Source organism: Canis aureus, chromosome 19 (genome assembly GCF_053574225.1).
Source record: "Canis aureus isolate CA01 chromosome 19, VMU_Caureus_v.1.0, whole genome shotgun sequence".
Taxonomy (NCBI): Eukaryota; Metazoa; Chordata; class Mammalia; order Carnivora; family Canidae; genus Canis; species Canis aureus.
Genome location: NC_135629.1, coordinates 55,948,578 through 55,964,076, shown reverse-complemented (window position 1 = coordinate 55,964,076; position 15,499 = coordinate 55,948,578). Strand labels below are relative to the sequence as shown.

At 58.4% G+C, this 15,499-nt stretch overlaps 1 protein-coding gene across 1 annotated transcript in view; it reads left to right on the top strand.

Annotated features, from left to right (window-relative positions):
- KDM4B (lysine demethylase 4B) overlaps window positions 1–15,499 on the top strand; it is a 137,258-nt gene that overhangs the window by 86,249 nt on the left and 35,510 nt on the right. The window contains 1 exon segment of the mRNA XM_077860372.1: window positions 3,368–3,505. Within this exon segment, the coding sequence (XP_077716498.1) occupies window positions 3,368–3,505 (138 nt within the window).

The following is a 15,499-nucleotide window of genomic DNA, read 5'->3' as shown; positions in this document are numbered from 1 at the left end:
TGCTCACAGAAGCGAGAAGTACTTGCTTTCCTGTGGTTTGTGGAAAATGTTCTCCTAGGCAGTGCTTCCTGGGGAGAGATGCCAGTCCGAGGAGTCGGCTGGGGGGCACCCTCTTTTCTCCTGCGTCACTGTTTGCCTGCACCGCACTTTGTGCACGAGATACCTGCAGATCTCCTGACGGCGGTGGCCCCCGGCCCGGGGCAGCTGGCACTCACAGACCGTGGTCCCCTCTCCGCAGCCGGCCCCTGGCTGTCCACAGGCCATCAGCGGTTCCCCAGGGCCTGCGGGCCGAAGGCCGAGGCTGGGCCAACAGGGAGCAGCGTCCCGCTCCAGATGAATGCCCCATCAGGGTCCGCGTGGGTCCCCTCATCTGAATTCCCGGCAGCCCTGGGGGAGAGTGACTCTCGCACTCCACTTATAAATCTTTGTAATGGTATTTACTTCTAGAAGAAAAAGCAGATCAATAGCAGAGCTTTTTAATAATTAAAAGTGTGTATTTCTGTAATCTGCCGCGGACTTCCTCATTTATTCTGCGAGAGCTCGAGGAAGCCGCTGAATTCAGGCTTTCTCCATGACTGGCATTCGGGGCTGGCGTTCCCTTCACTGCTTATTACTTTGCCACACGTCCTATCCATCATCCCAAGTGCCACCTAATTTATTGTCGGGATAATGTTGACGACAGTGACATGGAGGACAGACACTGTGGGCTCGAGACGAAGCCGCCAGGGTGTAGGTTTTGTGACAGGAGCATCATCTTGCCGTCCTTACGGAGCGCATTTGTGCTAGGCCTTGGTTTATGGAGGGGCCGTCAGGTAATGGAGGCCCTGCAATCTGCCTGAATCGGGTGGAGGCACCTCCCCACACCCCAGCCCCGAGGCCCACAGGGACCCCACAGCGTGCCCGCGAGGCTCCCAGCTCATGCCAGGCGGCCTGCCTGCCTGCGTCCTGATGGAAGGAGGGAGGGGGCAGGCCAGTGGGCTTGGTGCAAGAGCTAGATGATGCTACACTGTCCATGGTTCACTCGGAAAGGATAAGAAAAATCAGTATTTACATTTTAAAAGGAAAAAAATCCTTAAATGTTAATTTTATCTGTCACCCATTTCACACAGTCCTGTGGCAGGAGCCAGCCCAGAGAATCCTTGCTGTGGCCGGGGGTTGCTGGGCCCTCAGGGACACTGAGGGTTCTCTCCCCGCCCCCGCCTCCTACCGTGCATGGGCTTCATCCCCCACACGCCTGTCACTTGGACAGGAATTTAAAAATATAACTTAATGCACGCTGACTTCCCTTGATTGGTGCAATTCATTACTTGCAAAGAAAAATATCTTCGTGTTCTTAAGGACTGGCTTTTCTCCAGGCTGTGTCAGTTTTGATTGATTTTTGACTCTGCGGTTGGTTTTTGGAAGTCCCCCCACCTTCTCCCATCTCCCGCCCCCCACCCCCTCAGGGCTTGACTTCTTGTTGGTTACTTAAATGAATCCAGCAATTTTTACTTATCTCTCTAGAGGAAGAAATAAAGATTAGCGAGCTTGAGAACTCCTACAAAGCTACAGTGGAAAGATGAACAACCTGATAAATGGGGGCAAAAGGAGGTGTGGGGGGATCCCTGGGTGGCGCAGCGGTTTAGCGCCTGCCTTTGGCCCAGGGCGCGATCCTGGAGACCCGGGATCGAATCCCACGTCGGGCTCCCGGTGCATGGAGCCTGCTTCTCCCTCTGCCTATGTCTCTGCCTCTCTCTCTCTCTCTCTCTGTGTGACTATCATAAATAAATAAAATTAAAAAAAAAAAAAAAAAAAAAAAGGAGGTGTGGGCACGTGTAAACCTCGGGGGGTACCGCAGCCAGCCCGGAAGGACACCCCTGAATGCCAGTGATGGGGAGAGTGCTGGGGGGTCCCCAGGTGCACAATGGGTGGCCACTGCAGAAAACCACCCGGCAGGTTCTCGGGACCCCGTGGGAATGCAAGCACGCATGTGTGCGAAGACTGGCCCATAGTGTTCCTGAAGCTCCACTCGTGGGAGCCCCACTCCAGAGCCAGCCCAAGGTCTGTCGCCAGGACGAGGAAGTACCTCACAACACATCTGCACAATGAGATTCCCTTTATAAGCGAGAAGGGACAGAGACAGACACAGGAGCACAGTCCATGCGAAGCCGTTTCATGAAGCCCTATAAAGGAGCGTAGTGACAGAGGCGCGTCTCACAGTGTCGGGGTTGCTGGTGGCCTGGCCCTGTGCGGGGCGCTGGTTACTCCCAACCCCCGACAACCCGTAACCTGTGGGTTCTACCCAGTGTTCCGTCAAGGACTTCAGAGACTCCCTCCCTTGCCACCAGCCTCGGTCTCCACGTCCGTGGATCGGGCCTCCAGCCCCTCCTCGCGTGTTCGGGGACAGTGGGACTGTTACTTGTCAGCCTTCTTTCGGCTCCCATGTCTTCCAGGATGCTTGAGTGATGGGCTCAGTGCCACCCGGGGGTGGGGGGTAGACGGCACCCCCACCTTTTCCTGCAGGCCTTAGGGTGGGGGTTCCAGAAGCCTCCATCTGGGCTCATTGTGGACCCTCTCCCCTGTCACTCAGGCCCAGCTCCTTGGTTTGGGTCTCTCTGTTTCTGAGGCCAGATCACACCATTTGAATAGGTCTAGAACCATCAGCGTTTGACAGTTCTGATCTTGACATTGTGTCCTTCTAACATGCTATTTCTCCGGCCTCTGTGACCTCGCTTGGAAGGAGCCACCTCCTGGGATGTAAGGGACAGACCCAGGCTTACGACAGCTGGGGGCTCAGGTCGCTTCCCAGGAACGTCCTGTCCTCACAGGGCATGACCCTGTACTTGGAGCACACCCCGTCCTGTGCTCGGGGGGCTCTGCAGCTGCTGCCCGTGCTGTTTGCGCCTTCTCCCCAGGCCCTGCACCGTATCAGAATGTCTCCCAGTGGATGGCAGGGGGGCCACGGCCACCTCTCTCCCGAGAGTCCCTGGAGGCCTAGCATTCAATAGTCCCATGTGTCTAGAGCAGCTGTCACCTTGGGGCCCCGCCTGGGGCGGGCAGCAGCTCTCATCCTGGCCACGGCCATACCTGCTGGAAAGGCCTGTGGGGAATTGGCCGAAGCCCTGGGACTTAGGCAGAGCTGCCTTCCACCTGACAGAGCTTGCCTGGCTCCCGAAGCCGGGGCTCCGTGGCACTTGGTGGGAAATCCTTGAGCCCACTTGGCCCTGCCATGCTTGTTGGTGGCTCCTGGTGGCCCTTGCCACCAGCCTGTCTACCCCGGGCCAGCACGGCTTCTGGCAGGTGAGCTGTGCAGTAACTGCCGCCCTGACTCTGGGCCTCGCCCCTCACCTGTTGGCTCCTGCTCACCTGTCGGCCTTTTCCTCCTCAGATCACACAGGAGGCTGGGGAGTTCATGATCACCTTTCCCTACGGCTACCATGCGGGCTTCAATCACGGGTTCAACTGTGCGGAATCTACCAACTTCGCTACTCTGCGGTGGATTGATTATGGCAAAGTGGCCACTCAGGTAAGTGCCCGCAGAACCTGTAAAGAGGGTCTAAATGTCTCTGCCTCTCTCTCTCTCTGTCTCTCTCATGAATAAATAAGTAAAATCTTAAAAAAAGTGGGGGTTGACCCCTCTCAGCCTCCCTGGGGCCAGGGCCCATGTGGCCTCCCCTTATGCTCAGCAGGGGCCCAGTCTCCACCTGGGTCCATTTCTGGGCTCCTCAGTGAACTCACCCCAAGACATTCCTCACCTGGAAGGAGCAGGGAGGAGGCATGGGGCAGGTGAGTGGACGTGTGGCAGCCTGGGGCCTGCGACCAGCAGCGGGGGGCTTTCCTTCCCCGGCAGACCCTGCTCTCTGGGCCCGAGGGCTTCCTGGTGTCTGGGCTGTCCATGGAGATTGCTGAGGGGCAAGGAGACTCCTCTGATTTTTTTCCTGGGAATTTGCTGTTCCTGTTCTCAGAGGGCTGATGTTTGGCCAAAAAACTTGACATCTGAACTGAACCCTTGTTTCCAGATTTCCTTGGCTCACCCGTCTGTGTGCTTTTGACTGACAGCTTTTGATGCGCAGATCCCTGGGAGCTGCTGGGCAGGGATGGGGTTGTGTCCACCCACTCGGCTTGGCTTCCCCTGGAGCCCGAGGTGGCTTTGTGGGTCCAGGTGACGGGATGTACACAGGCCTTGTGACTCCAGATCCCCTAGTTAGGGGGAGATGGAGCCCGGGAGAGGAGGCAGCGAGGAGGGCTGTTTGTGGAAACAGGCCCAGCCCTCCATGTGCAGCTTGTACCAAGGGCCTTCCTCCCAGGACTGCCACTGCGGCCCTGGGCCCCTGCCCTGGCCTTTGCAGAAGACGCATGCTCCTCCCGTCAGGCTGGTCTCGGGCTCTGGTCCAGGGTTTCAGCCCCTCCGGCCTCTCTTCGCTGCAGACGGTTACTCACAGGCGTCTCTCTAGTGCAGGGACACATGGAACAGGAGAACCCCCTCCAGCAGGGCCAGTGTAGTGTAAAACGGGGTGCTTCCTGTCAGCCTCCCTCGCTGGGGCCTGAGGATTCCTCCGAGGAGTTGCTTGGCCAGGTCTGAGTCAGCGCTCAGGACCTGGGCAGTTGGCGGGTTTCTCACCAGACCCAGAAGTGGTGTGACGCCCTGGGGATCAGCACGGAGGCCGCTGGCCATGTGTGGGTGTTGTGGCCTTGAGCTGTGAGCGTGACACACACCACGTCCGAGGCTCAGTGCGTAACAAAGGGCATGAAATACCACGCGAGTAATTGGTTCATGCTGGTTACGTAGACCGTGTTTTTGGATAGATTGGGTTAAATATAACGAAAGTGAATGCCGTCTGTTTCTTTTTACTTTTTGAACGCAGAGGCTGGACTGAAGATTACATAGGTGGCTTGTGTCCTGCTACTGGCAGGCAGCTCGGGTATAGACGGACTGGCTCTCCTTTATATTTCTAATTACCCGCTTGTCTAGCTTCACTGTGTCAGTGCGGTTTAGAAAAGGAAATGGGCTTTGTGGGGAAGATTCTCAGGATTTTTATCAGGGGGCCTGTCTTTGGCAGAGACGCTGGGCTTCGCTGAAAGGGGAGAGGTGGGAGCATCAGGATTTTTTCTTTTGATCGAAAGGAATGATGAAATGTCCTGGAGTGTGTGGCTTTGCTCACGTGACCCTGGGGCACCGTGGATGGGGAGACAATTCCACAGGGCCAGTGTGCAGTGAGAGCTCCGGCTGTGGCAGGAGCCACGATTGAGTCGTAAGCTCTGGACAAGATTGCAGGCCCATCCTGGAGGTGCTGTCAGCGCCGGAACTGCACTGGGGCCGGCGGGGACTGCCCAGATATTAAAAGCAATTTTGGGTTCAGCCATGTGTTCACAAACAAGTGACATTTGGGAAGTGCTGCCTTAGATTGGGCCTCCACGCTTACATTGCCAGGCGGCGTAGCGTGAAATTACTGAGCAAGTGGCGTGCAGTGCTCCGCGCAAGCTGGGGTTCAGGCGGGTGGCCGGGCCCCGTGCCGGGCTCCCTCGCAGAGCCACCCCAGCTGCCCCGGCTCCGTGGCGGGAAGGCGAGGGGGTGAGCCGGGAGTGGCCATTGGCCATGGGGCATCCGTCCGTGCAGTCCTGGCTGGCGGCCCGCAGGCTTTTTGGCGGTGGACGGGGCAGTGGTTTCTGCCTCTTGCAAGCTCTGCTGCCCCGTAACTAGTCCAGGCAGGAGACGCAGCTAAGGCGCCTGGCCGGGCGGATGACAGCCGAGGCGTGTCAGGCAGAGGAGGGGCAGGCAGATTGTTGAGGTCGAGTGGTTCTCAGGGACCTGCTGGGTCCTTGGCTGCGTCTGCGGGAATGGAGAGTGCGGTTGGGGGAGGATCCCAGGATGCTCTTCCTAATAAGCAAGGGCTTCTGTGCGGCCTGAGCTCCCCACCCCCATCTGTGCTTGGGCCAGTTCCTTCTGATACCTCCCTCAGAACCCAGGGAGAGTGTTCCACTTTCCTGATTTTAGAGACTTTCAGCCTGGTTCTTCACCTTCTCCGGCTCTCAGGAATTGCGCCCCTCCCCCCCGCCCCTCTTCTGTGGTGCCACCTTGTTCCTCTTCCGTGGTGCCACCTCTGTGCTGACGCAGCAGACACCAACCTCTGGCACTTGGCCAGCCTCCGTGAATTTCAGGGATTCGTGTTCTTTCTCCTTCTAGAGCAAGGGTCAGCAGCCGGGGCCCCATGGGCCAGTTGGCAGGCTCTTTGTATGGTCTGCAACCTGAGCCTCATCTTTGGGTAGAAAAGAATTGGTAAAAAGTCACCAGAAGAGTATGCAAGACACCACTTAGATGTAACTCAGATTTCACATTGGCAAATGAAGTTTTATTGGCGCACAGCCATGCCCATTCATTGACAAGCTGTCTCTGGCTGCTTTTGCCTGCAAAGGCGGAGTTGGGGAGTTGCTACAGAGACCACCTGGCTTGCAGAACAGAAGATAGTTGCCTTCTGGCCATTGCAGAGGAAGTGTGCTGCCCCCGGTCTGGAGGGCTGATGGCACGGGCAGGCTCTGGCCTTTCCCGCTGGCCCTGGCTCCCACCTTCCTGCATCCTTCCCCAACCCCTGGGGTTTCTGGTGTCACAGGCGCTGCCCTCTCGAGCAGGTTGGCCCCCAGTCCTGACCTCCACACCCAGCGCCATGGCTGCTGCCTCTGGAGCTTCTGGATGGGCCTGTGAGGGTGCCGGGAGCCGTGGCTGCCCAGCAGGCCAGGCCAAATGCCCTCATGCCACTGCCATTCACCTGCAGAGCCTCGCTGCCCTGACTTCCCCCAGCGCAGGAGGAGGCCCAGCCCTCCAGCGCTAGTCGGCCCCCCAGCCCAAAGGGGTTCCCAGGTTCCTCCTGGAGGTAGAATTGCAGAGGAAGCAGCCAGGCTTACAGCCTCTTGCCAGAGCCATCAGAGGGAACTCCTCCCGGTCTTGCACCCAAGGTGTGCTCTCTGGCCTGGCCTTGCCTTGGCAGTATTCACACTGTGGCACCCGCGACTCTGCAGCAGAAGGCTGGGCTGCCCTGGGCTCTCACCATCAAGTTGACGTGGTGTTCTGCTGTTTGCTCTCTTCAGTGGTTTTCCTTCCCGAGCCACTCTGCTGGCATCAACCTTCGCTACCAGTCAGCGTGCAAGAGAACCACACGGCCGCCTCAGCCCTCCCAGGTTTGCCCTGTGGTGGGACGGGCAGGAAAATACTGCCTGTTTCTTTGTCCTAGATTCCTGGCACAGTTTCTGGATCCCACGGCCTCGTCACCAAGGCATAGCACATGAGAACCCTTGCTTCCCAGCTCCTGGTCTCTTGGGAGCAGCACTGGGCCTCCATCTGGAGGCGGGATGCACGGAGGGAAATTGGCCCCAGGGTTTTACATAATTAAGGAGAAGCCGGCTGTGCAACCAGGGACCACAGAGGGCCCAAGGGTCAGGACTGGGACTCCCAGAGGAGGAGGCAGTGATTACAGGGACACGGTGGAGGGGCTTACTGGCAGCTCCACCCCCCAGCAGGGGGGACACATGGGCCTGGCACTTAGAGTGACAGATGTGTAACCCGGTGGGCATGGGGGGGTGGACCGAATGTTGGTGGATATTAGCGTAGTGTGGTGGGGTTTGGGTCTCTTAAAAACATACACTCTCAGTAGGTTTCTTTTTCTTACAACTTTTTTCTTTCTTTTCTTAAAAAAACAAACAAACACAAGTGTAGCTTTTCCAGGGAGAGGGGAATGATCTTGCCTTTCCTGGGTACTCCCTGTAAATGCCCCATAGCCCCTAGGGGTGGAAGCTTTTGGCTGTTGCTGTCCGTGGTAGGGCTGGTTTTGTTGGTTTGTTTTATAAATGGGAATTAAAAACCAAACCAGGCAACAGGCCAAACAGGCCCAAACCGGTCACTCCAGCCCAGCCTCCGTTCTCCCCTTCCATGTGGGGAGCAACAGGAGCGTAGACTGTCATATGCAGAGTTAGCAGCCTGAGTGCTGTTGGGCACCTACTGCGTGCGTAGGAGGGATCCGGGAGCCAGCTGGGCCTGCAGGGAGAAGGTGAGAGGTGGAGCAAGGGCGGGGGCCTGGGGACCCCAGGACGCTACAGGGCTCCCGTGCCCAGCAGGTGTGGGGCCTGCCCAGCCCCGGGTCACATGCTGCTGCTCTTTTGTTTTGAGCCCTGGCGTTCCTTAGCAGGCCCATCCTCTCTCCCCCTGAGTCTCTCCCTCCAGCTTTACTGATGGCGCCATCCTGCCTCCAGGTGACTCAGGGGGGCCAGACAGGTCAAGTGACTTTGCCGAGGTCACAGCAACAAGAGGGCTGGACCCGGAATGTCCACGCCCTGCCTGTCTTCCTCATCCCACTTGGAGGCAGGTGCCCATTGAGATTTCTGGAGGACACACTTCCCAGCTGCAGGTGTCTCTCCAGGCTGGTGGCCGCCTCCTGGCGGGTGTCCAGTGCTCAGCTGGGGTGGTGGAGTTGCCTCCTGAGGCCTGAGCTCCGTTTCCAAGAACAGAATTCCCTGGGCACGTGCTCAGACCGGCAGGCTTTGTAGTGGGATTACTATCGGGGGAGATCAGAGGGATGCGCCGGCTTTGCTCAGAGAAAATTAATGTGCACGCACTACCCGTTCTAGGCCTGAGCTCGAATTAGTCCGACAAGGCTGCCTGCCACGTTGGATTAGCTCGGCGCAGCCCTGGCTGCTCCTGTGGTGGGTGGCACTGGGTGAAGCCTGACAAGGGGCTCATTCCTCCATGGGGGGGGGGGGCGGTGCTGGCGTCCCAGGCCACTCCACAAGGCAGATGCAGAAGTTGACTGTGAATTAAACAGAGCGAGAGAGATTTAAAACCCGGTTTGATCGGCCAGGAGCCTGGGTGCACTTAACTGATTTTCCGCCAGCTGTCTGGGCCGCCGCCTGCCGAGGCCTCAGCTTCCCTGGGAACTGTCAGCTCCCCGCCCAGAGGCATCAGCAGGGAGGGGGATGCTACTGGGTGTGGAAGAGGGGAGAGGGCCCTGGCCCCCCAGTGCACTGCACGTAGTGGCGGGGAGGCCTCTCCTGAGGCCCAGCCTGGGGCCCATCAGGCTCCATTGCTGTAAAACGTGAACCAAATTGTCTAGGTCGTGTGCCTTCTATTTTGGTAAAGATGCCGCCTGCTTCAGCGATTAACCAGGAGGCGGGGTGGGGGTGAGGGCAGAGGCGTGAGGAGGAACAGGGAGCTGCGACCCACCCGGGTTGGAGGTCCGGCTGTGCACCTGCCCGTCTGCGCCTCGCTTGACCCTATGATTTATGGCGCTGGGCAGCCAGGTGCATGGGGCTCGCAGCAAATTGCTGTGTGAAGTGTGTTTCCCCCACACTCCTTCCCCCAAGCCTCCTGTCACTCTGTCCTTTCCCGTGTGGGCAGGTGTCACAGCCACACGGTAGCTCCTGAGGAGCCCCAGGCCCCTTGGCTTTGTTTTGGATCCTGCTGCATGTCATGTCTTCCTCTGTGGCCTTTGTAAGTGTTGTGGGAATGCTCTCACGAAGCACCTGCTCTGTTAATGTTACCTCAGTAGGAGGTGCGAGGGGTCTGGGGGGCCAGGGTCATGTCTTTGGGCCCCAGGGAGGACAGCGACATCCGGATAATGCTCCCTTTATAGAGAAAGGGGAGGAGGGTGGCGCCGGAGCCCTGGCCTCCCGCAGCCTGCGTCGTGCTGGGTCCAAGGCTGGGGACCTGGCCCGCCCGGCTGGCTGCGGGATCTGTGGGGGGCGGCCCACAGTCAGAGGCCGAGGGGAGCCCTGGGAGCTGTGCACCTAATTGTTTTGTTTATGAAGCGCTTCTGAGAGCTTCCAGTGGATTTCCTAATGAACTGGTTTGTTCTGTCTCTCGCCGCAGCGCTGGTAATTACATCAGAAACGGGGGGCCGCGGCGTCTGTGAGCCATCACGAGCAGATGTGGGTTCTGCCCCCATTGGGGGATGTTTAACGCTTTGTGGGCCAAAGTGCCTGATAGCCCGAGTGCTCTGGAAGAAAGAAGCACGTTTGTTGCTTGCCACGCTGGGCGTCTGCTCTGGTGCTGCTGAGCAGAGGGTGGCATGTGGCTCTGCAGGCGACGGGGGTCGTTGCTGGAGTGGCCTCACCATGTGGGGGTTTGCTGCTCCCGAGGGTGCTCTGTCCTCAAACACGCCAGGGCACACGCAGGCCACTTGCCTGACGAGGCTATTGGCTGTGGACCCGCCCGCCAGGCCCTGGCGCAGCTCTGCGTGTTCCGCCCTCGTTCCGATGGAGGGCCAGGAGCCCCCGCTGCCACGTGGGTGGGAATGTGTGAGGGTCCCTGTGCTCATATGCTATTTGGGTTGATGATTTCATTGAACCACATTTAATAATTTCCTCTTTAGGGCAACACTGCATCTTCTCAGTCTCATTCTGCTGTTTTACATGAGCAAACTCTAATGTTTGTTAAATTCTTTTAAAAAGTAGTGGCCTCTGATTAAAGCTCGGTGCTATTTAAATTGGGGGAAATGTGGCAAACAAGACCCCACGGGCCCCGAGGCGTCATTTTCAGAGCCGCCTGTGTGTCCTCAGGCAGCCTGGAGCAGACCACCCACGGGTGGAGCTCCCAACAGGGGGCGTCTGGCGTTCTGATTACTGTGGGTCCTGCTGTGACGGGTCTGCCTTTACTGTGACCAGCATCAGGCTCGATGCCTCCAGGCCACACGTGTTCCAGCACAGATCAGAGCATGAGCGGCTGGTCGGGAATGCTGGGAGGGAATGGGGCCAGAGCCGCTGCGGGGCCCACGGGGGCTGGGATCCTAACACAGGCCCCCACAGGTGCTCAGCCTGGAGCAGTTCCCAGCCTGCGGCCCCTCAGGGGGCCGAATGTGCCTGACAGATCCAGATTTAAGTGTGTGCAGCACTGTAAACACACAAAGTGCCCCCAGGGCCCACCACCCTGACTTCCACCGCATAGAGTGGTCTTGTCCTCAGTGGGGAGCTCGGGGGACCTGAGCACCTGCTGGCTTTGGGCCCTCGCCACGGCAGCCTGACTCTAGTTGTTCGCCTCTGCAAAATGGACCTTCCCGAACTGGGGTGGTCGGTGACTTTGATATCATGTGTCGTCTGTGGCGTCTGTCCCTGCAGGCTGAGCCATGACCTGCTCTGGTGGCTGGGAGGAGGCAGGGGGGAGCCCAGAAAGAAGCTGAGACATTCTGTGGGAGGGGAGGGCCTCTAAAGGAGTGCTGAGTGGGCTTTGTTTTGTTTTTAAATCAGAATCTGTATTTTAAAGAATGTTGGACTTGCACACACGTGGGGTAAAGAGAGCCGAGCAAAAAAATAGGAGCTTGTCTCATTCTCCAGAAGCGTGGGGATGGTTGCCGTTAGCAGAGTCAGCTGAGGGAGGTGAGTCATTAACTCAAGCCCTAATGATAGTATATAGGGGATCCCTAAGTACGTAGAAGATTGGAAACAACCTGAATGCCCACAGGTGTGATGAGCCATGCAGACATTGGAATACCATACAGCCAGGAGAAAGGGTGAGGTGGCTCCTCAAGCTTGCAGGTGGAACATTCCCCAAAAATGCGTCCTAGGGAAAAGGCAAGGTGTAAATCATGGCTGTGGGATGTCATCTGTTTGGAAAGAAAAGGATGTCCGTGTTGTGTTGGTATGTGGAGAACATTCTGGAAGGAGACACGAGACAGGGGAGCCGCAGGTTCTCTGGGTAGGACCTGGAGGCTGAGCAAACGGGCTCCCGCACTCCCTCTGGTCTTCCTAGGTCTGTACCCTGTGAAGTGTTGGTGGTCCCCAGAAGTCTCTTCTGAGCTCTGTGGGCATATGCTGAGCAGCTGCTAGCGAGACCGGAGCCCTCAGTCTCCTCTGGTGGGGTCCACCCTGGACACAGTAGGTCCCAAATTCTTCAGACTGAAGGCATCTGGGGCCCAAGTGTCAGTTGGAGGAGGTCAGGCCCCATGGAAGCCCCCCAAGCTTGGTGGTGAATGGCCCCTGGAAGCAGCTTTGGGAGTCTCGTCTGAAGTCCAGAGACCTACAGAGTGTGGCCCAGGCTTGCGGGGAGAGGAGGGTGCGGACCCCAGCCAGGCCGGGGCTCCTGCAGCCGAGGAGCCACGGTGGCCTTGAGGTCAGCGGGGACAGGCTGCGGAGGTGTGTGCGGCGGGGTCAGCTGGTGGCGCGCCGCCTCCGGGGGAGCCCTCCTTTTGCTATGTGATATTAAAGGCAGGTCTGGCTTCCGAGGTTTTATCTCACTTTACAAAAGTGCACTGTTTCATATGTGTTGGGTCATTTTGCGTGGGATTGTGACGGCTAGACAAGGGTAATTCTCAGAAGTTGAGAACAAAGCGGCAGGCCTAGGAATCAGACACAGAGAAACACTTCGGTCGCCTTTCTCCTGCCAGATGAGTGGCACAGGGAGGGCTGGAGAAGTAGGAGGCAGCGGTCTTATTTTGGGATGGGAATGTGCCAAGGCTGAATGGTCTGCCAGCCCCAGGCTGGGCCCTTTGCTCGTGGGATCGCATTTAAAACCCCTGACAGCACGAGGCTGGTCCCCTTCCCTTGGAAAGATTTAGCATAATGACTTCCTACATACTGCCCCCTCCCTGTCCCCGTAGGCAGGGCATGGTGCCAGCCTCCCAAGGAAGAGGCAGGGTGCGTGTCTGAGCCTGTGGGTTGATGCTTGCTTTACATTTAGCAAAAAATGCTTGCAGAGGAGACCCTGGATCCAGTGGGACAAACCCCAGTGCCCTCTGGGGCTGGATGTGTCCTGGGCAGTGATGGGGAGCGGAGGGGCTTGTGGGGCGGCCAGTCCCAGAGGAGCCACGGATCCCTGGCTGCCTGCCACCTGCTGACTCAGACCCTCGCCTGCCGCCCCTGTGGTCTGGGAGCGTCCTGTGAGCAATGGCGAGGTGCTTTGCCTGGTGAGGCCCACAGGAATGCAAATAAGTGAGATCCTCTAGGATGTACTGGGCGTGAGTCTTTATTCCTTTGAAAAGGCTGAATTTTTTGTTTGTTTGTTTTTTACTTCAAAGCCCAGAGAGGGAGAGGTGGAGTTAAGGTGGTGGACCTCGATTATCATCCTGCAGCAGGGTCCCCTGTGGGGGTCAGGGTCTCATGTTGGTGGTCTGGGTGCTGGTCTGCCTCCATGGGCCCTCGGCACCTGCCCTCTGTGGCCCAGACAGCCCGAGCCGGGTGCTACTGGGCCCCGAGGGCCACCTGCTCTGAGCCTGACGATGTGCCGCTTTCTATTTCTTCATGCTCAGGAAAGAAAAAACCTATTTGTCTCTGCTTGGGGCCCTGCTCTGACAACCAGAGGCAAACCTCCCCCGTACCCTGTTTTCTCATTTTCCTTGGACTTAGCGGCAGATCCTGGGAGACCTAGGCATGAACGTCGGGCTCTTTGATATGTCAGTCTTCCAACCTGGGGTGACAGCCTTCCTGCTCCCGGGTCGGTGCTCAGATTAGGCCTCGGGCCCCTAAACTCCACGGTCGTAACTCTTGTCATTTGTCATCTGGAGGTGACAAGAGTGCTTCTCATTGAGCCTCTGGCTGCCGCTCTCAAGATCCGTGGCCTTTTGCATGATTCTGTGACAGGAGTGATCCACTGGGGGTCACAGAGGCCTATGCTGATGTGACAGGAGGCTCTGTGTCGGGAGCACCCTGCCTGAGGGAACGGCTTGGGCCTCAGCTGGGCTTCTGCGCCCCCCGCCTGTCCCCACCAGTATTCTCGGGGACCCTGGTGAGATGTCCAAGGGAGTCAGTTCCTGGGTGGGTGAGGAGGCAGCCGGCAGCCTGCAGCCTGCCCCCTCCCCCCGGCGTGCTTATGTGGTCAAAACCAGCAGTAACCGGAGAGGCAGAGAGGCATGAGGGGGTGCACAGGGTGTGCTTGCTTCCAGCGAGCAGGGGAGGGCTCTGTGTGTCTTTTGTCCCCCAGTGCCACCGAGGGCCACCACAGGGAGGGCCCGGCGTGTGGCGACACCTCCTCAATTCAGCCTCACCAGTTCAGGGCGCAGAACAGTCCACACGTGGAAGATGGGACCCTCTTTGAGCTAAAAGTCTGGAACCATTTTGCTCTGGCTTCGTATGACTTTACACTTGCCCAATCTGGTCTCCACGCCTTTCCTTGTACACGCCTACAAGCTTAGCAAGTCACGGGCCCTCACCGCCTGCTCACACTCAGGGCCGCACTGCCCTGGGCTCCGCTGTGCGGGGGAGTCCGTCAGGGGAGCCACTCCTGGGCCTCGGGCCTCATCCCGGATGTGTCCCTCCGCTGCGTAAAGAGCGTTACCGCCTGTAGGTGTGACACCCTGGGAGGTTGAGGAGGAAGAGGGTGCCGTCTGCACGCCCGCCACCGCCACCACAGGGGAGAGAACGCCCCCCCCCCACCCCCAAGGCTGATGGCCCTTCACCTTCTGCTCCAGGTGCAGGTGCAGTGCTTCTGAGCGAACCCAGGTGACCCAGGGCCTGACTCCTCATTCCTTACGTGTCATTTCAGAGACGCCCGTGCTCGCGTTCCTCCGTGTGTGAGGGCCTGGGTTCGTAAAAACAGAAACACCAGGCAGTTCCAAGCAGAGCGTGTGAAATCGTGGCTGGGGGCAGGAGCTGGCATCTCTGCTAAGAGGGGACCCTAAGCCCCTGGGCAGCATGGGGCTGGTCCTCTCGACCCTGTGAGGCTGGGTCTGGGCCCCAGCTGGGTGAAGGTGCTTCACAGCTGGCCCAGGCCCCCTGAGGTCCTTCTGGGCGCCAGGGGTACGTTTTTGCGGTGAATGGCCAGCCTGGGCGGTGGGTACAGGGTGAGGGGTGGGGGCAGGTGGCCCAGAGGAGGCTGAACTGAGGCCAGGCCTCTGATCACCAGGCTCTAGGTGCTTCCTGGCAGCTGGTGAGAGCTGGATTCTGGAAACAGCTGGTGGGGCGTGTGCAACCTGCCACGGTCCGTAAAGAACAGGACTGTAGTAGGTTTCCACAAGGACACCTGTCTGGGTGAGCTCAGGCCACTGTGACAAAGGATCACAGACCGGGTGGCTTGTCAGCAGTAGGAATGTGTCCCCCACCATTCTGGAGGCTGGACATCTGAAATGAGGGTGCCAGCGGGGCTGGGTTCTGTGAGACCCCTCTGGAGGGTTGCAGATGGCTGCCTTCCCGCCGTGTCCCTGCATGGAGGGGTGGGGGTGACCGAACTTCCTCCTGATGTTCCCATCTTCGCATGGGGATGGGCTTCCACCTAGAAAAGCAGGGGGACACGACTCCATCCACCGCACGTGCCTGTCCTGCCCTCCCCCGCTCCTCCTCGGAGGGGTTTTGCGGGGAGGGGGTGGGGAACTGCCGCTCCCCCTCTGTGCTGTCACTCCAGGCCACGGGTTTTGCCTGCATTGGGGGAGCGCCACTGAACGCATTGTGTCGATTAATTAAATTGGCACGGGCGGCTCCTTGAGCTGCCTGTCAAGGGCTCTTTGAGGTGCATTTTGTAGGGCTGTCGGGCTCCTCTTGATGGGAGGCGTCATCAGGGAAGCAGTTTCTGCTCACGAGCGTGCGTTGAGGGGTGGCCACCCTGCCCTGGCCC